At 42.2% G+C, this 25633-nt stretch overlaps 1 protein-coding gene across 2 annotated transcripts in view; it reads left to right on the top strand.

Moving 5' to 3' along the window:
• The first annotated feature begins 1274 nt into the window (after positions 1-1274).
• Positions 1275-25633, top strand: part of LOC118360252 (monocarboxylate transporter 5-like) — a 55724-nt gene continuing 31365 nt past the window's right edge. The window contains exons 1-8 of one of the 2 annotated variants that reach the window (XM_052481469.1): positions 1275-1613; positions 2267-2360; positions 6534-6673; positions 13656-13806; positions 14151-14283; positions 14750-14893; positions 17408-17569; positions 17712-18410. In XM_052481469.1, the coding sequence (XP_052337429.1) occupies positions 6651-6673; positions 13656-13806; positions 14151-14283; positions 14750-14893; positions 17408-17569; positions 17712-18410 (1312 nt within the window). In that variant the 5' untranslated portion in view covers positions 1275-1613; positions 2267-2360; positions 6534-6650. The remainder of the gene's footprint in view (positions 1614-2266; positions 2361-6533; positions 6674-13655; positions 13807-14150; positions 14284-14749; positions 14894-17407; positions 17570-17711; positions 18411-25633) is intronic. The other variant, XM_052481468.1, reaches the window with a different exon arrangement.

The raw sequence follows: 25633 nt of genomic DNA, 5'->3' as shown, positions 1-25633 counted from the left end.
GGTCTTGTCAGTTTTCCATTTCCCCCACTAAAGGGTTGACATTAAGGGTTGCACCTATTGCCTGGGGCAAGTGAGCTGAGTGGTCATACAAGTTGAACCTGCTCTGTGATTGGCCCATTAGGCAGGTGATCTACCAAAATGCAAAGAATTCCAGTAAGTAAATATGACCTACAAACCTACAGGAGTTGAACATTGATTCCGGGCCAAGCCTCCAGTCCCCATTACAGCCAGAAGACTTACACCACCCTCACCTCCCACCAATCTAAAGGCCACCCTAGACTCGGAACACACTGACCTTTTTAATGCAGCTAATGTCAGAGGTCATTGTCAGTGATTCATTGTCTCTGTACCAAATAGCACTCTATTCCCTATATAATGGGCCCTAGTCAAAAGTTGTTCACTATATAGTGACTGGGGTGCTATTTGGAACACAACGTGTTCTTGACTAGCTCACTGAATTAACTTAGGTGTGTGTGTGATGCATCACATTCCCTGTAGTTTTATATATTCAAATACTGGAAAAATAAAGAACATATTTACCCCGAGTTAACAGATGGAATTTGGTCACAAGTTCCTTCATAAAATGAGTTGCATGATGTGAGATGTTTATAGATTGGTCTGCTTTATCATTTAGCTCTCTCGCATTCGCTCTTTTTTTATCTCCCTCGTTTTAATTCGATCTATGTTTTACTACAGTGAGCAGGCATGTGAACTGTGTATATCTTCACTGTCTCAGCAGGTGCACATGCTTTCAGTGAACGCGTTTCCAGTTCAATGCATTTCTAGGGCATCTCAGGTCGATAAACTTTAACTGGGATCCGGTCAGTTTAATCTTCTGACCTTCGTGTCCATTTTCTCCTTTAGCTGGTTCAGCATTTCTCTTGGCATCCTGCTGAGGAAATTCTGTGCAAATAATAGGCCAAAGTGTGGAAGGAACGTATTAGTTTTAAAACCTAGTCGTTATATGGTTTTATACCATTTTAATAATCTCATTATTACACAATTGGCTTTCAGGTCATACAGACCTTGCGCCAAAGTTCCTCTGCAGTGGATGGGATGTCCCGTTACATGCGGCGAGACCACTGCAGTCAGCGATAACGCCTAGGCTGGCTGTCAACCTGTAGAAAGACCCTCTATCTCCGATCATCTCTATAATCTGTAACTGTTAACATTGTTCGTGCTCATTCTCAATGTTTAGCCTTTATTAACATGCTGTTTTGACAGAGCAGTGAGACGTTTTTATACTCCTTTGGGAGGTTTTCAGAGCGATCGTTACGTGCCAGTCACGTGTCAGCCCCTGTGAGAGCGACTTTGGTTCACGCGACCCTTCTCAATGAATCGCAAAAGTTCTGTTGAACTCTGAGGGGGAATACACACAGTTAAATAAAGTTATGGCTCATTCATCCTCAAAGGAACGGGTCCTGCAATGTCGATGTGTATGTCAAGGAAACTTCAAGTAGAAGCAGCCTATTAATAAGTGCACTATCAAAAGGACAGTGTGCACCTAAAATGTAGGCATCTCCCATCTAGCTCTTCGAGCGCAGAACACCATCGATATTTCTTACTATTGGAGATCAAGAGGAAAATACTTCAAAATCTGATGGAAGATTAAGGTATGCATAAGTATGTTAAATACTGTAATTTCAGTTTTCATGAATCAATAGCTAAGTGTTCTATACTGAAGTATTTTTGCATTTCTGTATTTATTTTTATAGGGCTTTGGGGATATGGTTTTATTGTTTTAAAAAAAGTCACAAATACATAATAATTTATATGAGGCTATTTTGTTTTCTTGTTGGCTGTAGCCTACTATTAATGATTGCTGCTACACACTACGTTTTATTTGTTGTAATTTCAATTTTGCGCGCGTTGGAGTTCACGGGCACTGCACCGATGTAGTTTGATCGAATCTATCAACCCATAAGTCCTTTATTAAATTAATTAGCGGTGACAATTAGTCGTGATTATCCATCTTGTGTGAAATACTTTGGGAGGGGAAATATATGTTCATATGGTCTTACATAGTAACTTAATGAAGAAATCTGGGATCTGGCTAAATGTCATTAATTTAAAAGTCCCAAAAGTGATGTGCCAATCCCAGATTGCCCATTTAATGTTCAGTTATTTCTGTGTTCTTCACCTGGTCATCTGGTTGTTATAAGGTTACTGTAACTGAATTCAAACATTTATGACCTGTGTGTTTCTCGAACTGAATTCAAACAGCCTAGTGGGTAGTGATTTATCTATTTTTTTCCCCCCCAAACAGAGTTGTGACTGTAGGTAGGGTGAGTGAGGGGCCACAATGCAACAATAAAACTCTGATCTAAAAGAGAGCAACTGATCCAGCAGATTTGTATATGGTAAGAGACCTCTCTATGAGTTTATATTTACAATACTACTGTATGGTCCAGACCTCGGTTCAAATAGTTTTTTTTTTAAATTTGAAACTCTCCCAGTTCAAGTTTATTTAATTATTTTACCAGGCAAGTCAGTTAGGAACAAATTCTTATTTTCAATGACAGAGTTTTTTTTAAATACTGCCTTGTTCAGGGGCAGAAGGCCATTTTTATTTTATTGTTTACCTTGTTAGCTCGGGGATTTGATCTTGCTAGTCCAACGCACTAACCACTAGGCTACCTGCCGCCAAAAGTGGAACCAATATAAAACCCTGACCACCTGGCACTCCCGGTGAGGACATGCAAACACAACGTATTTTAAAGATTTGAAATAGTACTTGAATACTTTGGCGTATGAGTTCACAATACTGTGGTGTGTGGTCGTTCCATTCTCCTTTTCAGGGATAATAAACTAAGCCAAAATCTTTTTCACCTAATAACCAAGCAGCTTCTTAGCAACTTAATCTCACCATTCCTCATGACTAATGCGGATTCAAGAATGTGAGAGTTTGCTATTAGTATTGTGTTGTATTACTATAATATGGAGTCATATGGGGAGGCAAAGCTACAGTAGTTGTGGCTACAGATCTGTGGTCACAGAGCTTGTTCGTACAGTAAATCCTTAAAAAGGAAACTGATACATTATCTCAAGCTATTGTATTCAAAACATACAATGATCAAATATCTTAATTTGAGTTGTTTGCTCTCAAATATTGGAAAACCCTTGAGATGAGAACAATTACTCTGAAATGAGAGAATCTTTCATTTTCCAACGAAACAATGAGTTCAACAGGTTTTGTTCTTTTAATTGAACTCTTATGGTCACCTGACCACCTGACCTGTTTCAACCTGACCAATATCCTGTTTCAACCTGATCTACTCCAGGACAAAGCAATCAACATGCCTAGTAATTAATTGTAATTAATTGCCTGTTAAGCCATTGTTGACGCAACACTCCAAAGGGAGTTGGATGCTGTAACTGAACCCACTGGGCATAGCCAATGTCAATTCGACGTCTATGTGATTACAAAGTGAAGGCAAAAAAAATGTCAATCATATCATTGGACTTCGGTTAAAAGTTGGGTGATTAATTTAAAAAAAAATGTTTAACAATTCTTGAAATGAGTTTACTTTGATGACTTTTTGGTATATCCAATTTATTTTTCAGGGAAAAAATACATTGAATTTTAATTGAAACAGCAACGTGGAAACAACAGCGATTCATCCAGTTTCTGCCCAGCGAGAAAGCTTCTAACTAACATTTTGGCTGACCTGAAGGTTTCCATCATAGGGTTCTTATATAGATAGACAGATGAGACCAGAGCCCCTTGGGAAATTAATATGCTAACTTAGCTATCCAGACATGCTAGCTCTTCACACAGAAGATGGATATGGTAGCTGTCCAGACATAGCACACAGCTAGCTATGTGGCGTATAATGTGACATACTATAGTATGTGTCAATAACTAGCACGCCTCCACCCCAGGGGCCCTAGCACTGCTCAGAGACAGAGATACTAGCAGCCTCAACCTCAAAGCCCTTAGTACTGCTCAGAGTCAGAGATACCGGCAGTCTCAACCTCAGGGCCCTTAGCACTGCTCAGGGCCAGAGATACTAGCAGCCTCAACCTCAAAGCCCTTAGTACTGCTCAGAGACAGAGATACTAGCAGCCTCCACATCAGGGCCCTTAGCACTGCTCGGGGCCAGAGATACTAGCAGCCTCCACATCAGGACCCTTAGCACTGCTCGGGGCCAGAGATACTAGCAGCCTCCACATCAGGGCCCTTAGCACTGCTCGGGGCCAGAGATACTAGCAGCCTCCACATCAGGGCCCTTAGCACTGCTCAGGGCCAGAGATACTAGCAGCCTCCACATCAGGGCCCTTAGCACTGCTCGGGGCCAGAGATACTAGCAGCCTCCACATCAGGGCCCTTAGCACTGCTCAGGGCCAGAGATACTAGCAGCCTCCACATCAGGGCCCTTAGCACTGCTCAGGGCCAGAGATACTAGCAGCCTCCACATCAGGGCCCTTAGCACTGCTCGGGGCCAGAGATACTAGCAGCCTCCACATCAGGGCCCTTAGCACTGCTCAGAGACAGAGATACTAGCAGCCTCCACATCAGGGCCCTTAGCACTGCTCGGGGCCAGAGATACTAGCAGCCTCCACATCAGGACCCTTAGCACTGCTCAGGGCCAGAGATACTAGCAGCCTCCACATCAGGACCCTTAGCACTGCTCAGGGCCAGAGATACTAGCAGCCTCCACATCAGGGCCCTTAGCACTGCTCAGGGCCAGAGATACTAGCAGCCTCCACATCAGGGCCCTTAGCACTGCTCGGGGCCAGAGATACTAGCAGCCTCCACATCAGGGCCCTTAGCACTGCTCAGGGCCAGAGATACTAGCAGCCTCCACATCAGGGCCCTTAGCACTGCTCAGGGCCAGAGATACTAGCAGCCTCCACATCAGGGCCCTTAGCACTGCTCGGGGCCAGAGATACTAGCAGCCTCCACATCAGGGCCCTTAGCACTGCTCAGGGCCAGAGATACTAGCAGCCTCCACATCAGGGCCCTTAGCACTGCTCGGGGCCAGAGATACTAGCAGCCTCCACATCAGGGCCCTTAGCACTGCTCAGAGACAGAGATACTAGCAGCCTCCACATCAGGGCCCTTAGTACTGCTCAGGGCCAGAGATACTAGCAGCCTCCACATCAGGGCCCTTAGCACTGCTCGGGGCCAGAGATACTAGCAGCCTCCACATCAGGGCCCTTAGTACTGCTCAGGGCCAGAGATACTAGCAGCCTCCACATCAGGGCCCTTAGCACTGCTCGGGGCCAGAGATACTAGCAGCCTCCACATCAGGGCCCTTAGCACTGCTCAGGGCCAGAGATACTAGCAGCCTCCACATCAGGGCCCTTAGCACTGCTCGGGGCCAGAGATACTAGCAGCCTCCACATCAGGGCCCTTAGCACTGCTCAGGGCCAGAGATACTAGCAGCCTCCACATCAGGGCCCTTAGCACTGCTCAGGGCCAGAGATACTAGCAGCCTCCACATCAGGGCCCTTAGCACTGCTCGGGGCCAGAGATACTAGCAGCATCCACATCAGGGCCCTTAGCACTGCTCAGGGCCAGAGATACTAGCAGCCTCCACATCAGGGCCCTTAGCACTGCATAGAAACTCAGAGATAATGCTAAGGGCTGGAAACCCCTGACACACACCCTACAGTCCCACCCCCACAATAGCTCATCCTCCTGCTTCTGAGCTCCTCCCTGGTATAACCCGACAGACTGAGCACCAGGTCTGTGGTGGTTCAATACATGTCATGCATGCCAGAGGTGACATTTAGCTTACTTCAGCCCTGGCTTGCAGGAAGGAAATCCAATCCGGCATGATCTAGTTTGAAGCTGCTCGCGCTCTTAAAGCAAAATGTAGAGTAATATTAAGATGCCCTGTAATGACATGACAGTTTTTGTAGGACAGCTTCAACTGACTCTCCAATTTGATTTGAATAATATAACAAAACACAATCTATAGATAATCATCATTTTTCAACCATTTTGGCTGATGACAGAGTGCTATGGTCAGACTATTGCTTTAGATCTGTCTGTCCCCCTCGCCTACCTTATGTCTGTCTCTCTGTCTGTTTGTCCAGAGATGTCTCTGCTTTTTCAGAGTTTCTCAAAGAAAGATGGTCATTGTGCTAGTGGTCATCGTTGACATCTAGCCGAGTGTTTTTAAAAACGGGGTTCTTGCCCCGTTCATTATCTCAAGACTAGTTTAGTCCTGATCCCTGTCTCCTCCTTCGTGATCTGTTCGATCTATTTGATCTCCCCGACAGGAATCTGGAAAGGCAAGAAGAAAGTTGCATCATTCTGCAAAGGTGGTCATTGTGAGAACTCAATCAAATGGATCTCATTTAAATACTGTGTCTTCGTGCTTACGCTTTGATGGGTGGTTATCTGTGTACAACGCTTGCTGACTTCAACTTCAGTCAGGGAAAGTTTCTCTCTCAAGACAAGTCACACGGTTGCCATGAATTTCATTTAATTTAGCTTTTATCGAACCATAAAAGACCTTGAGGTTAAACATTTTCTAGGGTGATTTTCAAGTTATTTCTAACTTGTGTGTATGTTGTTACAGGTGCAAGGCTAACCTTGACACAGCTGTAGATGTATCTCCCTATCCAGACACACCAGAGGATGACGCTACAGTAGACAACAAATCTTTTGAATTCTCTCTGCTGCTGCTGCTTTCACCATGCTACCTAAAGAACACAACAGGTAAAATGACACCTCCGCCTGTATCTATACCTGTACCCACTAATGACTGTAGAGATCCTATGGCTGCTTTTAATGAATCTAATTACCAATAATAATATGTATAAAACAGTATAAATCAGGTCCTTAGGAAACTATGCAGTTATTTGTTATTTTTTTTGTATTATTTCTTACATTGTTAGCCCAGAAAATCTAAAATGTTTTTACATACAGCCGGGAAGAACTATTGGATATAAAAGTGATGTCAACTTACCAACCAGGAACTGGTCTTTCCCAAAGCAGATCCTTTGTTTTTTAACTGTTATTTAACTAGGCAGGTCAGTTAAGAACAAATTCTTATTTTCAATGACAGCCTAGAAACAGTGGGATAACTGCCTTGTTCAAGGACAGAATGACAGATTTTGTCAGCTCAGGGATTTGAACTTGCAACCTTTCAATCACTAGTCCAACGCTCTAACCACTAGGCTACCCTACTGCCCCATCTGAGCTTCACCCTGGACATGGGATCTTATCTCAGCGGCTGACCCAAAACAACGTGGTCGCCGCAGGAGAGGCAGACAGAGCGGCCTACCTACTGGTCAGACTCAGAAGGCGAGCACAGCATCCACCGCTTCCGAGCATATTACTCGCCAATGTCCAATCTCTAGATAACAAGGTGGATGAAATTAGGGCACGAGTTACCTTCCAGAGAGACATCAGAGATGGTAACATTCTCTGTTTCACGGAAACATGGCTCACTCGGGATACGTTGTCAGAGTCGGTACAGCCACCCAGTTTCTTCATGCATCGCGCCGACAGAAACAAACATCTCTCTGGTAAGAAGAAGGGCGGGGGTGTATGCCTTATGATTAACGACTCATGGTGTAATCACAACAACATACAGGAACTCAAGTCCCTTTGTTCACCTGACCTAGAATTCCTTACAGTCTATATATTATTATTATATATATTACAGTCGAATGCCAACGCATTATCTTCCAAGAGAATTCTCTTTGATTAGTCACAGCCGTGTAACCCCCCCCCCCCTAAGCAGATACCTAGTCGACCCTGAGAGGACTTCACTGGACTCTATGTAAACTGCAAACCATACATCCTGATGCTGCATTTATTGAAGCTGGGGATTTTAACAAAGCTAACCTGAGAACAATACTTCCTAAATTCTATCAGCATATCGAATGCGTGACACAAGCCTCTAGCATTCTGGATCATTGCTACTCTAACTTCTGTGATGCATACAAAGCCCTCCCCGCACTGCCTTCGGCAAATTTGAACATGACTCCATTTTGTTGCTCCCAGCCGATAGACAGGAAACGCCCGTGCTCAACCAGCATCATGTTCTGATCAGCTTGATCGACCTGTTTGCGCTCTCTTTTTCTCTGTCTTTCTCCTCTGTTTCTCTTTCTCTCCCTCTCTCTCTCTTTTTTTCTCTGTTTCTCTCTCTCTCTCACTAAAGGGTTCTACTTTCAGCTGGTGCTCAGGCGCTAGTGTCAAACGCACATTAGTTTGCAGTTCCGTCATGTAAAACCTGGCACACCCTGGATAGTTTCGTCAATTTACATCAGCTCGCTTGTACTGAGATGGGAGGGGCGGTAATATTTGAGGTTTGTCCTTAAAAACAATCGCAAAAGTGACCATTTTAAGACTCACAAAAAGCAGGTTTTAACGGTAACACAGTTGAGAGTGGAAGTGCAGCCAATCCAGCAGTGACACACAGGGCCCATGGAAGTGGAAAAATAGGAAAGTAGCCTATGAATAAAGGTGTTTTAAATGGTCTACTGAAAGTGCTTTGAGTTTTTTTTTGCCTTCATGCTTTTTCATGATTCACAATTCACCTGCATACTTCATTTTGCTTATCCATCCCCATTTTCAAAGAGCGCCCCTCGTCCGATTACCAAAGATACGCTCCTTAAAACTATTCAGTCCTCCTAAAATGCCATATTAATGGGGGCTAGTATTTTGTATACAGTACATTCGGCAAGTATTCAAACCCCTTGACTTTTTCCACATTTTGTTACGTTAACAGCATTATTCTAAAATGTATTAAATTGTTTTTTTCCTTATCAATCTACACACAGTACCCCATAATGACAGAGAAAAAAACTGGTTATTGTACATTTTTGCACATTTATAAAAAAGAAAAAGGAAATATGACATTTATTGAAGTACCCTTTACTCAGTAAAGGCATACACAGTGTTGCAGAGATGGTTGTGGAGATGGGAGAACCTTCCAGAAGGACAACCATCTCTGCTGCACTCTATCAGAGTGACCATCGGGTTCTTGGTCACCTCACTGACCAAGGCCCTTCTCTCCCGATTGCTCAGTTTAGCCGGGCGGCCAGTTCTAGGAAGAGTCTTGGTAGTTTCAAACTTCTTTCATTTAAGAAACAAAAGGGGATATCTAGTCAGTTGTACAGCTGAATGCATTCAACTGAAATGTGTCTTCTGCATTTAACCCAACCCTGCTGAATCAGAGAGGTGTGGAGGGCTGCCTTAATCAACATCCACAGCGACCAGGGAACAGTCGGTTAGCTGCCTTGCACAGGGGCAGAATGACAGATTTTTACCTTGTCACCTTTCGGTTACTGGCCCAACACTCCTACCCGCCAGGCCACTTGTCACCCCCTTCCCCAGACCTGTGCCTCGACACAATCCTGTCTTGAAGCTCTACGGACAATCCCTTCAACCTCATGGCTTAGTTTTTTTGCTGACATACACTGTCAACTGTGGGACCTTATATAGACAGGTGGGTGCCTTTCCAAATCATGTCCAATCAATTTGATTTACCACAGGTGTACTCCAATCAAGTTGTAGAAACATCTCATGGATGATCAATGGAAACAGGATGCACCCGAGCTCAATTTCGAGTCTCATAGCAAAGGGTCTGAATACTTATGTATGTTTAATACATGTTTTTTTTTTTATCTAAAAACCTGTTTTTGTTTTGTTATTATGACTTATTGTGTGTAGATTGATGAGGGGAAAAAATATTTCGTCAATTTTAGAACAAGGCTGTAAGGTAACAAAATGTGGAAAAAGTCAAGGGGTCTGAATACTTTCCAAATGTACTGTAAGTAATAGTCAAATGTGTTTCTTTGGAGAAGCGCATCTTTGGTAACCAATTTTGAGAGGTTCTCTTTGATGGGGATGGATACTTGACCAAGCCAAATGAACTATGCAAGTAGGGATGGATACTTGACCAAGCCAAATGAAGCATGCAAGTAGGGATGGATACTTGACCAAGCCAAATGAAGCATGCAAGTAGGGATGGATAACTTGACCAAGCCAAATGAAGCATGCAAGTAGGGCTGGATACTTGACCAAGCCAAATGAACTATGCAAGTAGGGATGGATACTTGACCAAGCCAAATGAAGCATGCAAGTAGGGATGGATAACTTGACCAAGCCAAATGAACTATGCAAGTAGGGATGGATACTTGCCCAAACCAAATGAAGCATACAAGTAGGGATGGATACTTGACCAAGCCAAATGAACTATGCAAGTAGGGCTGGATACTTGACCAAGCCAAATGAAGCATGCAAGTAGGGATGGATACTTGACCAAGCCAAATGAACTATGCAAGTAGGGATGGATAATTTGACCAAGCCAAATGAAGCATGCAAGTAGGGCTGGATACTTGACCAAGCCAAATGAAGCATGCAAGTAGGGCTGGATACTTGACCAAGCCAAATGAAGCATGCAAGTAGGGCTGGATACTTGACCAAGCCAAATGAAGCATGCAAGTAGGGATGTGTGTGTATGTTTTAGGATGTGCAGTATATTTTCAATTCAAGGCACTCTGACGAATAGCACAACATACAAAAAATATATATTTATATTTTTCCCTTTCATGTGATTAAAAACCAAGCCCTCCATAGGATATCTTTAACCTAGGCCTAACTACTGTAATGCGTCTGTGTGGTCAGGGATCAGACAGTATCCATCACTTACAGTGGGGCAAAAAAAGTATTTAGTCAGCCACCAATTGTGCAAGTTCTCCTACTTAAAAAGATGAGAGAGGCCTGTAATTTTCATCACAGGTACACTTCAACTATGACAGACAAAATGAGAAGAAAAAAAAAAAATCCAGAAAATCACATTGTAGGATTTTTAATGAATTTATTTGCAAATTATGGTGGAAAATAAGTATTTGGTTACCTACAAACAAGCAAGATTTCTGACTCTCACAGACCTGTAACTTCTTCTTTAAGAGGCTCCTCTGTCCTCCACTCGTTACCTGTATTAATGGCAGTAAGTAAATGTTTTCCTTAATAAAGCAGCAGTCAGTGCTAGTGCTACTCATCTCATATGTATATACTGTACTCTATACCATCTACTGCATCTTTGCCTATGCCGTGCGGCATCGCTCATCCATATATATATATATATCATCCCTTTACATTTGTCTGTATAAGGTAGTTGTTGTGAATTTATTTGATTATTTGTTAGATATTACTGCATTGTCGGAACTCAAAGCACAAGCATGTTGCTACACTTGCATTAACATCTGCTAACCATGTGTATGTGACCAATAACATTTTATTTGATTTAGTGAGAAAATACAAGTGCAAACTGCTAGGTGCTATTGAGGACTTGTTGTCTAACTGGGATATATGTTCCTGAGGAAGGACGTTGTTAGCAGCTGGGTTGGGCTGGCAGGAATCTTGGAAATGTGGAGGTGTTTCTTGGAATGCTTTTGTGATTAATCTACAGAGCTTCATCAACACAACCAAACATTGGCCAGGCTGACCTACATTGCAGACTGACATACCAGCTAACCACATCATATGATATACAGATGTAGGATCTGAATTTGAGCCAGGTTGCTACAGCAAGAAAATAATCATGCAGCAACAGAAAATGTGGATTATAATTTAATGAAGCAACATTTTTGCAGGGGTTGATATGTTCTTCGTACGGGAAAATCAAGTCTGAAATTTCATAGGTAAAATGTCATAGTTCAGAAGCCTTTTTAAACCTCAGGTAAGCTCTCCTGAAACAGGGTGATCAAATTAAGATCCTATATCTGTAGCAATCGGATGTCCAACAATGCAGCGTCTGCAAAGTAGTTGGAAGGTACTGGTTTCAGGTCAAGTTTGTTTGCATGTTAAAGTGTTTTTTGTCTGGTTTATGGAGCGACCAAGTCCCGGCTTGGGCGTTTGTCCCAAATGTCAGCCTATTCTCTTTATAGTACACTGGTCCAAAGGGAATAGGGCTCCATTTGGGACGCACTGCTAGTCATTATCACCACACAGTTGGCTGGCAGTCATTATCACCCCACAGCTGGCTTAGACAGATTTAAAGAGTCATGAACAAGTCAATCTCCTCAACCACTCCTAATTCCAGGGAGAACCTCACGACACAAGGCTACGGATTCATGTTAGCAAAGCTGGGGTTTTGCTTACTTACTTACACACACACACACACACACACACACACACACACACACACACACACACACACACACACACACACACACACACACACACACACACACACACACACACACACACACACACACACACACACACACACACACACACACACACACACACACACACACACACACACACAAAGCTGGGACCTTGTCCTTGCTGGTGATCCATGACACACACACATAATCATATGTAGCTAGATGGGTGATACATGATAATTTACAGTCTCTAAGAAGAACTCCCAACCTCTCAGTATCCTTAACTCTCTATCTATAGAGTCCCTTGAGTAAAGCGCTGTCAGTAGCATTGCACTTGGCCAGTGTCTATAGGAAATGTACAATATCCTGGGACAAGTATAGTGTTGCTGACAGCGCTTTTACTCAAGGGACTCTATAGATGGTGCGTGTTGAAATATTAACGTGTGCTGCGACATACAGGCCGAGTTCCCTGGGTGGGAGGAGTTTACACATTTTAATTTAGACCATTCTATATGTCCGAGTGTGAAATCTTCAAATTCACCCACAGACAGTCGGACCAAGGAGATCTACTGTACTTCAGACACGTTTTGTAAACACACCTAAAACACTAAAGTGCTTGTTAACCTGTTAACCTGTTAACGAGGGCCGGGACGATACCAGTATCGCGATACTTGTTAGTATCTTAGCAAAGAAATAAAACACGAAGCGGACTTAACTTGTTAAAGAAACATCCCTATTGTTGGCAAACAAACATCATTATGATGTCATCCAGACATTATGACATTATGATGTCATCCAGAGTCACCTGTATTTATTTTCCAGGTTATAGAACACAATATGTTACATACAGAAGGTTTTTAAAGGACCAAAGAGTTTGGTCTGCTTTGGGGTTTTCCATTTTTGCCATGAAAAAAATAATAATATGGTACTGGTATCGTCACAGGCCTTAATGTTAACAACCCTGAAATAATCTGTCCAGGGGCTCTGTCTGCACTAACCAATAGGAGTCAGGAACCTGTCCTTATCCATCACTATTACCAACTGGAGTGGGGGGAATGAAATAGTAGCCACGGTTGATTACTTTAAAACTATTCTTTAAGATATGAAGACATTGCAATGTCTTTGGTAGCTACTGTACAACTAAAGCTTTGTCAGTAGAGGTGAAATTAGAACAAATGAGCCACTACTTTGAGGTTTTTGTATTGATTACATACAGTACATTTGGAGTATGACTTATTTCATAAAATAAATAAAGTGCTTTTCTGACCACAGCTTTTCATGTGCAATATATACCAGTACAGTATACAGTAGATGATATAATTCTATACCGAACATTTTTCTTACGTTCTCATCAAGCGTTTAGCTGAGATTTACTGTATGGCTCATGATTAGGATTATTATCAGAATGCGCTGTGGCTGAGTAACTAAGCCTATAGATGTGGTGGTTTACAGTCCTTTGAAAGTGTTCCATTATGTTTTTTTTGTAAGCATTACATTGTAACATTTTACTTTGAAAGTGTTCCATAGCTATTGTTTACTTTGAAAAGTGTTGCATTGTTGTGGTATGTTTGCAGCGAGCCCAAGGCTGCCAAGCTCAGCCTGTTCAACAGAAATAACGCCCTGAATGCTTGTATGAAGAAAGAGGAGAATAAAGAGAAGGAGATTCATTATGAGGATTCCCCAGATGGTGGCTGGGGCTGGATGGTTGTACTTCACTGCTTCCTGGTACGACTTCTTTCCTCATCTTTGAGTGTTTGGAGGTTCACCAAATGTTTATCTATTGGACATGTTTCTAGATTATTTTTTTTTTTAAATATATATAATTGTTCATATGTTATACAATTATGCAGAATTAGGGTCAATTTCATTTAGATTCCAGTCGATTCGTAAAAGTAAACCGAATTCCAATTTGGAATTTCAGTGTACTTCCTGAATTGACTGCAATAGAAAGGGAATTGACCCGAACCCTGACCCCCCAACCCTGCATTTTGTAGTGTGGCAGATCATGTGTGTGTGTGTGTGTGTGTACACCTCTGCCTACCTGCCTCCCTCTTTCTGTCTGACTCCAGGTGAATGTGCTGGTGATGGGGACCCTGAAGACGTTTGGGATCTTCTTCGTGACATTCCAGGATGAGTTCGGAGGGTCGGCAGAGAGTATCAGCTGGATCGGCTCGATCATGTCTAGCCTGCGGCTCTCTGGAGGTCAGCGTTCACATGACATGAAAACACTCAGACTACTACTGTATCACAGGAGTTTGGTGGCACCTTAATTGGGGAGGATGGGCTCGTGATAACGGCTGGAGAGGAATGATTGGAACGGTATCTAATACATCAAACGCATGGTGTCCAGGTGTTTGATGCCATTCCATTTACTTACTCCATTCCAGACCTTATTGTGAGCCGTCCTCCCCTCAGCAGCCCCCACTGTACTGTATCTGTGTGCGCATGTTTAATTCAGATGTGTGCAGTGTGTGTATGTGTGAGGTCAGAGTTCACATAAAACCAAAGTCTGACCACATCACTCGTCCCTCTGGGTCTGGGGTCTGGGGTTCTGGCTCTTGTGTTGCATCACTGACAACATCTGACACCTGTCTGTCCTACTAAGAGCTTTGTGAATGGATGAATTATGGGATACATTTTCATGTTTTTCTGTTTGTTCCTGTGTTAGGTCCCCTGGCCGCTGTATCGTGTGCGAAGCTGGGGAACAGAGTGACCTCTATAGCCGGGGCTGTGCTGGTCAGTGTTGGCTTCCTCATGAGTGTCTTTGCCACCAGTGTGGTATTCCTATACATCAGCATGGGGCTGATTGTGGGTAAGTTATCAGAGGTTAAAAGAGGTTAAAAGAGCTACAGAGCAGACTAGGCTGGAGTCCAATATATGTGTAAAATACTTGAAAGTACTTGTCTTGAGGTATCTGATATACTTGAACTGTGTTTTTTTTTTCTGTCTTGCATTTTTATTTTGGTATTTGGTGACAAATCATGTTTTTAATGAAAAAAATAGAAATCTGTCTGAATCTGTGATGATCATAAAATACATTATCATAAATACACTGTATGACCAAAAGTATGTGGACATCTAATTCCAAAATCATAAGCATTAATACGGAGTTGGTCCCTCCTTTGCTGCAATAACAGCCTGCACTCTTCTGGGAAGGCATTCCACTAGATTGTGAAACATTGCTGCGGGGACTTGATTCCATTCAGCCACAAGAGCATTAGTGAGGTCAGGCACTGATGTTGGGCGATTAGGCCTGGCTCATAGTCGGTGTTCCAATTCATCCCAAAGGTGTTTGATGAGGTTGAGGTCAAAGCTCTGTGCAGACCAGTCAAGTTCTTCCACACCGATCTCGACTAACCATTTCTATATGGACCTCACTTTGAGCACAGTGGCATTGTAATGCTGAAACAGGAAAGGACCTTCCCCAAACTGTTGCCACAAAGTTGGAAGCACAGAATCATCTAGCATGTAATTGTATGCTGTAGCGTTAAGATATCCCTGCACTGGAACTAAGGGTCCTAGCCCGGACCATGAAAAACAGCCCCAGACCATTATTCCTCCTCCACCAAACTTTACAGTTTGGACTATGCATTCAAGCAGGTAGTGTTCTCCTGGCATCCTGCTGCCAACATACTGACTCAAATCTTGGATGTAATAAATGTATCACTAGTCACTTTAAACAATGCCACTTTATATCATGTTTACATACCCTACATTACTCATCTCATATGTATATACTGTACTCTATACCATCTACTGCATCTTGCCTTTGCCATTCGGCCATTGCTCATCCATTTATTTATATGTACATATTCATTCCTTTACACTTGTGTGTAAAAGGTAGTTGTGAAATTGTTAGATTACTTGTTAGATATTACTGCATGGTCGGAACTAGAAGCACAAGCATTTTGCTACACTCGCACTAACATCTGCTAACCATGTGTATGTGACCAATAAAATTTGATTTGAAGTGTGAATTGTGACTCCAGAGAATGCGTTTCCACTGCTCCAGAGTCCGATGGCGTTGAGCTTTACACCAATGCAGCCGACGCTTGGCATGGTGATCTTAGGTTTGTGCGCAGCTGCTCGGCCAAGGAAACCCATTTCAGGAAGCTCCCGACGAACAGTTCTTGTGCTGACATTGCTTCCAGAGGCAGTTTGTAACTCTGTAGTGTGTGTTGCAACTGAGGACAGACGATTTTTACTCGCTACAGCACTTGTTATTCCAGTTCTGTGAGCTTGTGTGGCCTACCACTTTGTGGCTGAGCTCCTCGACGTTTCCACTTCACAATAACAGCACTTACGGTTGACTGGGGCAGCTCTAGCAGGGCAGAAATTTGACAATCAGACTTGTTGGAAACTATAACAGTGCCCAAGTCACTGAGCTCTTCAGTACCGGCCATTCTACTGCCAATGTTTGTCTATGGAGATTGCATGGCGGTGTGCTCAGTTTTAAATCAAATCAAATCAAATGTATTTATATAGCCCTTCGTACATCAGCTGATATCTCAAAGTGCTGTACAGAAACCCAGCCTAAAACCCCAAACAGCAAGCAATGAAGGTGTAGAAGCACGGTGGCTAGGAAAAACTCCCTAGAAAGGCCAAAACCTAGGAAGAAACCTAGAGAGGAACCAGGCTATGTGGGGTGGCCAGTCCTCTTCTGGCTGTGCCGGGTGGAGATTATAACAGAACATGGCCAAGATGTTCAAATGTTCATAAATGACCAGCATGGTCGAATAATAACAAGGCAGAACAGTTGAAACTGGAGCAGCAGCACGGCCAGGTGGACTGGGGACAGCAAGGAGCCATCATGTCAGGTAGTCCTGGGGCACGGTCCTAGGGCTCAGGTCCTCCGAGAGAGAGAAAGAAAGAGAGAATTAGAGAGAGCATATGTGGGGTGGCCCGTCCTCTTCTGGCTGTGCCGGGTGGAGATTATAACAGAACATGGCCAAGATGTTCAAATGTTCATAAATGACCAGCATGGTCGAATAATAGTAAGGCAGAACAGTTGAAACTGGAGCAGCAGCATGGCCAGGTGGACTGGGGACAGCAAGGAGTCATCATGTCAGGTAGTCCTGGGGCATGGTCCTAGGGCTCAGGTCAGTTGAAACTGGAGCAGCAGCATGGCCAGGTGGACTGGGGACAGCAAGGAGTCATCATGTCAGGTAGTCCTGGGGCATGGTCCTAGGGCTCAGGTCCTCCGAGAGAGAGAAAGAAAGATACTCCTGCTAGCAACGGGTGTGGCCAAAATAGCCCAAATCCACTCATTTGAAGGGGTGTCAACATACTGCTGTCTATATACTGTATGTCATGTAACCCCTCTCAGGCCTGGGCTTTGCACTCCTGTACCAAGCCACCTCTGTTGTCACGGCAACATATTTCCGTAAGAGGTTAGCGACGGCATACTCCATCGGGCGGTCTGGGATGGGCTTGACCTTCGCCCTCGCCCCTTTCACTCAGCTGCTGCTGGATCAGTATGCCTGGCACGGTACTGACACACACACAGATATACACACCCACACATATACACACACATCTGTTATTGGGATGTGAAAATGATTTAATTATTATGGGAATATCATAATGCTCTTCTGGAATGACCCCGTAACACCCCTATGCTCCTCCCATAGGAGCTCTGCTGATCCTAGGAGGCCTGATGTTAAACCTGGTGGCCTCTGGGATGCTGCTAAGACCCATCCACATTAAGCCTGCACCACCCCCTTCCTCATCCTCATCTTCATCCATCCAAAAAAGCCCTCTGATAGATCCAGAGAAGGAGAAGGACCGCCCTCAGAATGGATGCTGCTTTAACAGATCCACAATGTTAACCAATGGCATCACCAAATCAGACTCTTCTCCTTCCACTCCACAACCCCTGCATTGGGACACTGAGACCTCAGAGAAGGTCTCCACACATGGGTTGGGTCAGAGCAACTACATCCCCCCCCCACCTCCACCAAACCCTGAACTGACCAAGCTGGTACAAAACAGCGTGAACAGGGACGTTCAGGAGGCATCCCCTCCCACAGCCACCATAGACAGCCCCAGCCTCATGGAACAGAACGGTACCATTAGCCTAAACGGTTCCGCTGTGTTTGGGTTCTCCTCACCTAATGGTTCTACCACTGTGGATGATCACATCCCACCGGCTGTGAAAAATAACAGAGTCCTAGACTTCTCCCTGTTGAAGAACCCCTTCTTCTGCATCTACACTTGGTCCGTGGTATTCAGCCAGCTGGCTTACTTCATCCCCTACTTCCACTTGTCTGCCCGGGCCAGGAACCTGGGCATAGATGCCATGGATGCTTCCTTCATCATCTCTGTGGCAGGTGAGTCTCAGACAGTCAATCAACCTTCCCCTGAGACAAGGCTGTACACATTCAGTCACCCTACAGGGCAAGTAGGCTGTGGGATTTAGGACACCCTACAGGGCAAGTAGGCTGTGGGATTTAGGACACCCTACAGGGCAAGTAGGCTGTGGGATTTAGGACACCCTACAGGGCAAGTAGGCTGTGGGATTTAGGACACCCTACAGGGCAAGTAGACTGTGGGATTTAGGACACCCTACAGGGCAAGTAGGCTGTGGGCATTAGGACACCATACCGGGCAAGTAGGCAGTAGGGTCTACAGCCATGTCTCAGGGCTTTATCAACCCACAGAATCTCACTTTTTCACGACATTTCCACAGTGCAAACAAGCAAGGATGGTGACCAAAGACAATAATCTCTCAGGATACTCATACTTGTACCCTTGATGATTAAACAGTTGAATTTGAATATACCTTGTTGAATATAGGGTAGTAATAACACCTTCCCTAGTAAAGGGAAAGACCTAGTCAGATGAAAATTACAGGCCTCTCTCATCTTTTTAAGTGGGAGAACTTGCACAATTGGTGGCTGACTAAATATTTTTTTTGCCCCACTGTATATGGAGGTGTATATATGGAGGTGTACATGGAGGTGTATACATGGAGGTGTGTATATATGGAGGTGTGTATACATGGAGGTGTATACATGGAGGTGTATATATGGAGGTGTATATATGGAGGTGTATATATGGAGGTGTATATATGGAGGTGTGTATATATGGAGGTGTGTATATATGGAGGTGTATACATGGAGGTGTATATATGGAGGTGTATATATGGAGGTGTATATATGGAGGTGTATATATGGAGGTGTATATATGGAGGTGTATATATGGAGGTGTGTATATGGAGGTGTGTATATGGAGGTGTGTATTTGGAGGTGTATATGGAGGTGTATATATGAAGGTGTGTACATGGAGGTGTATACATGGAGGTGTGTATATATGGAGGTGTATATGTGGAGGTGTATACATGGAGGTGTGTATATATGGAGGTGTATATATGGAGGTGTATATATGGAGGTGTATATATGGAGGTGTATATATGGAGGTGTATACATGGAGGTGTATATATGGAGGTGTATACATGGAGGTGTATATATGGAGGTGTATATATGGAGGTGTATATATGGAGGTGTATACATGGAGGTGTATATATGGAGGTGTATATATGGAGGTGTATATATGGAGGTGTATACATGGAGGTATATATGGAGGTGTATATGGAGGTGTATACATGGAGGTGTGTATACATGGAGGTGTGTATACATGGAGGTGTGTATAGAGGTGTGTATATGGAGGTGTGTATATGCAGGTGTGTATATATGGAGGTGTGTATATGGAGGTGTGTATATGGAGGTGTATATGGAGTAGTATATCTGGAGGTGTATATATGGAGAGGTGTATATATGGAGGTGTGTATATGGAGGTGCGTATATATGGAGGTGTATATGGAGTAGTATATCTGGAGGTGTATATATGGAGAGGTGTATATATGGAGGTGTGTATATGGAGGTGCGTATATATGGAGGTGTGTTTATATGGAGGTGTGTATATGTAGGTGTATATGGAGTAGTATATATGGAGGAGTGTATATGGAGGTGTATACATGGAGGTGTATATACATGGAGGTGTATACATTGAGGTGTGTATATATGAAGTTGTGTATATGAAGGTGTGTATATGAAGGTGTGTATATATGGAGGTGTATATGTGGAGATGTATCTTTGGAGTTGTGTATATGGAGGTGTGTATATATGGAGGTGTATACATGGAGAGGTATACATGGAGGTGTATACAAATGGAGGTGTGTATATATGGAGGTGTGTATATATGGAGGTGTATACATGGAGGTGTATATATATATGGAGGTGTGTATATATGGAGGTGTATACATGGAGGTGTATATATATGGAGGTGTGTATATATGGAGGTGTATATATATGGAGGTGTGTATATATGGAGGTGTGTATATATGGAGGTGTATATGGAGGTGTGTATATATGGAGGTGTGTATATATGGAGGTGTGTATATATGGAGGTGTATATGGAGGTGTGTATATATGGAGGTGTATATATGGAGGTGTGTATATGGAGGTTTGTATATGGAGGTGTGTATATATGGATGTGTGTATATGGAGAGGTGTATATATGGAGGTATATACATGGAGGTGTATACATGGAGGTGTATATGGAGTGTGTATATATGGAGGTGTATATATGGAGGTGTGTATATGGAGGTGTGTATATGGAGGTGTATATGGAGGTGTGTATATATGGAGGTGTATATATGGAGGTGTGTATATATGGAGGTGTATATATGGAGGTGTATATGGAGGTGTGTATATATGGAGGTGTATATATGGAGGTGTGTATATATGGATGTGTGTATATGGAGAGGTGTATATATGGAGGTATATACATGGAGGTGTATACATGGAGGTGTATATGGAGATGTATATATGGAGGTGTATATATATGGAGGTGTGTATATATGGAGGTGTGTATATATGGAGGTGTATACATTGAGGTGTGTATATATGGAGGTGTGTATATATGGAGGTGTATACATTGAGGTGTATACATGGAGGTGTATACATGGAGGTGTGTATATATGGAGGTGTGTATACATTGAGGTGTATACATGGAGAGGTATACATGGAGGTGTATACAAATGGAGGTGTATACATGGAGGTGTATATATATGGAGGTGTGTATATATGGAGGTGTATATATGGAGGTGTATATATGGAGGTGTGTATATGGAGGTGTATATATATGGAGGTATGTATATGGAGGTGTATATGGAGGTGTATACATGGAGGTGTATACATCGAAGTGTGTATATATGGAGGTGTGTATATATGGAGGTGTATATATGGAGGTGTATATATATGGAGGTGTATATATATGGAGGTGTATATATATGGAGGTGTATATATATGGAGGTGTATATATATGGAGGTGTGTATATATGGAGGTGTATATATGGAGAGGTATATATGGAGGTGTATACATGGAGGTGTATACATGGAGGTGTATACATGGAGGTGTATATATGGAGGTGTATATGGAGTAGTATATATGGAGGTGTATATGGAGTAGTATATATGGAGCGTGTATATGGAGGTGTATATATGGAGGTGTATATATGGAGGTGTATATATGGAGGTGTATACATGGAGGTGTATACATGGAGGTGTATACAAATGGAGGTGTGTATATATGGAGGTGTATACATGGAGGTGTATATGGAGGTGTATATATGAAGGTGTATATATGGAGGTGTATACATGGAGAGGTATACATGGAGGTGTATACAAATGGAGGTGTATATATGGAGGTGTATATGGAGGTGTATATATGAAGGTGTATACATGGAGGTGTATACATGGAGGTGTATACAAATGGAGGTGTGTATATATGGAGGTGTATACATGGAGGTGTATATGGAGGTGTATATATGAAGGTGTATATATGGAGGTGTATACATGGAGGTGTATACATGGAGGTGTATACAAATGGAGGTGTATATATGGAGGTGTATATATATGGAGGTGTATACATGGAGGTGTATACAAATGGAGGTGTATACATGGAGGTGTGTATATATGGAGGTGTATATATGGAGTAGTATATATGGGCGTGTATATGGAGGTGTATATATGGAGGTGTATATTTGGAGGTGTATATATGGAGGTGTATACATGGAGGTGTATACATGGAGGTGTATACAAATGGAGGTGTGTATATATGGAGGTGTATACATGGAGGTGTATATGGAGGTGTATATATGAAGGTGTATATATGGAGGTGTATACATGGAGAGGTATACATGGAGGTGTATACAAATGGAGGTGTGTATGGAGGTCTATATATGGAGGTGTATATATGGAGGTGTATATATGGAGGTGTGTATACATGGAGGTGTGTATATATGGAGGTGTATACATGGAGGTGTATACATGGAGGTGTAAATATGGAGGTGTATATATATGGAGGAGTATATGTGGAGGTGTATATGGAGGTGTATATATGAAGGTGTATATATGGAGGTGTATACATGGAGGTGTATACATGGAGGTGTATACAAATGGAGGTGTATATATGGAGGTGTGTATATATGGAGGTGTATACATGGAGGTGTATACAAATGGAGGTGTATACATGGAGGTGTGTATATATGGAGGTGTATATATGGAGTAGTATATATGGAGCGTGTATATGGAGGTGTATATATGGAGGTGTATATATGGAGGTGTATATATGGAGGTGTATACATGGAGGTGTATACATGGAGGTGTATACAAATGGAGGTGTGTATATATGGAGGTGTATACATGGAGGTGTATATGGAGGTGTATATATGAAGGTGTATACATGGAGAGGTATACATGGAGGTGTATACAAATGGAGGTGTGTATGGAGGTCTATATATGGAGGTGTATATATGGAGGTGTATATATGGAGGTGTGTATACATGGAGGTGTGTATATATGGAGGTGTATACATGGAGGTGTATACATGGAGGTGTATACATGGAGGTGTATATATATGGAGGAGTATATGTGGAGGTGTATATATATGGAGGAGTATATGTGGAGGTGTATATATGGAGGTGTATATATGGAGGTGTATATATGGAGGTGTATACATGGAGGTGTATATATGGAGGTGTATATATGGAGGTGTATATATGGAGGTGTATACATGGAGGTGTATATATGGAGGTGTGTATATATGGAGGTGTATATGTGGAGGTGTATATATGGAGGTGTATATATGGAGGTGTATATATGGAGGTGTATATATGGAGGTGTGTATATATGGAGGTGTGTATATATGGAGGTGTATATATGGAGTATATATGGAGGTGTATATATATGGAGGTGTATATATGGAGGTGTATATATGGAGGTGTATACATGGAGGTGTATATATGGAGGTGTATATATATGGAGGTGTATATGTGGAGGTGTATACATGGAGGTGTGTATATATGGAGGTGTATATATGGAGGTGTATATATGGAGGTGTGTATATATGGAGGTGTATATATGGAGGTGTATATATATGGAGGTGTATATATGGAGGTGTATATATGGAGGTGTATATATGGAGGTGTATATATATGGAGGTGTATATATGGAGGTGTATATTTGGAGGTGTGTATATATGGAGGTGTATATATGGAGGTGTGTATATATGGAGGTGTATATATGGAGGTGTATATATATGGAGGTGTATATATATGGAGGTGTATACATGGAGGTGTATATATGGAGGTGTATACATGGAGGTGTATATATGGAGGTGTATATATGGAGGTGTATACATGGAGGTGTATATATGGAGGTGTATACATGGAGGTGTATATATGGAGGTGTATACATGGAGGTGTATATATGGAGGTGTATATATGGAGGTGTATATATATGGAGGTGTATATATATGGAGGTGTATATGTGGAGGTGTATACATGGAGGTGTGTATATATGGAGGTGTATATATATGGAGGTGTATATATGGAGGTGTATATATGGAGATGTATATATATGGAGGAGTATATGTGGAGGTGTATATGGAGGTGTATATATGAAGGTGTATATATGGAGGTGTATACATGGAGGTGTATACATGGAGGTGTATACAAATGGAGGTGTATATATGGAGGTGTGTATATATGGAGGTGTATACATGGAGGCGTGTATATGGAGGTGTATATATGGAGGTGTATATATGGAGGTGTATATATGGAGGTGTATACATGGAGGTGTATACATGGAGGTGTATACAAATGGAGGTGTGTATATATGGAGGTGTATACATGGAGGTGTATATGGAGGTGTATATATGAAGGTGTATATATGGAGGTGTATACATGGAGAGGTATACATGGAGGTGTATACAAATGGAGGTGTGTATGGAGGTCTATATATGGAGGTGTATATATGGAGGTGTATATATGGAGGTGTGTATACATGGAGGTGTGTATATATGGAGGTGTATACATGGAGGTGTATACATGGAGGTGTATACATGGAGGTGTATATATATGGAGGAGTATATATGGAGTAGTATATATGTGGAGTAGTATATATGGAGGTGTATACATGGAGGTGTATATATGGAGTAGTATATATGGAGGTGTATACATGTAGGTGTATATATGGAGGTGTATATATGGAGGTGTATATATGGAGGTGTATATATATGGAGGTGTATATATATGGAGGTGTATATGTGGAGGTGTATACATGGAGGTGTATATATGGAGGTGTGTATAGATGGAGGTGTATATATGGAGGTGTATATTTGGAGGTGTGTATATTTGGAGGTGTGTATATATGGAGGTGTATATATATGGAGGTGTATATATATGGAGGTGTATATATATGGAGGTGTATATATGGAGGTGTATACATGGAGGTGTATATATGGAGGTGTATATATATGGAGGTGTATATATATGGAGGTGTATATATATGGAGGTGTATATATATGGAGGTGTATACGTGGAGGTGTGTATATATGGAGGTGTGTATATATGGAGGTGTGTATATATGGAGTTGTATATATGGAGGTGTATATATATGGAGGTGTATATATGGAGGTGTATATATGGAGGTGTATATATATGGAGGTGTATATATGGAGGTGTATACATGGAGGTGTATATATGGAGGTGTGTATATATGGAGGTGTATATATATGGAGGTGTATATATGGAGGTGTATATATGGAGGTGTATATATGGAGGTGTATATATGGAGGTGTATATATATGGAGGTGTATATATGGAGGTGTATATATGGAGGTGTATACATGGAGGTGTATATATGGAGGTGTGTATATATGGAGGTGTGTATATATGGAGGTGTATATATGGAGGTGTATACATGGAGGTGTATATATGGAGGTGTATACATGGAGGTGTATATATGGAGGTGTATATATGGAGGTGTATATATGGAGGTGTATATATATGGAGGTGTATATATATGGAGGTGTATATATGGAGGTGTATATATGGAGGTGTATATATGGAGGTGTATATATATGGAGGTGTATATATGGAGGTGTATACATGGAGGTGTATATATATGGAGGTGTATATGTGGAGGTGTATACATGGAGGTGTATATATGGAGGTGTGTATATATGGAGGTGTATATATGGAGGTGTA

Source organism: Oncorhynchus keta, chromosome 27, assembly GCF_023373465.1.
Source record: "Oncorhynchus keta strain PuntledgeMale-10-30-2019 chromosome 27, Oket_V2, whole genome shotgun sequence".
Taxonomy (NCBI): domain Eukaryota; kingdom Metazoa; phylum Chordata; class Actinopteri; order Salmoniformes; family Salmonidae; genus Oncorhynchus; species Oncorhynchus keta.
The sequence above is the reverse complement of the archived record's forward strand: the minus strand, read 5'-3'. Positions and strand labels throughout refer to the sequence as shown.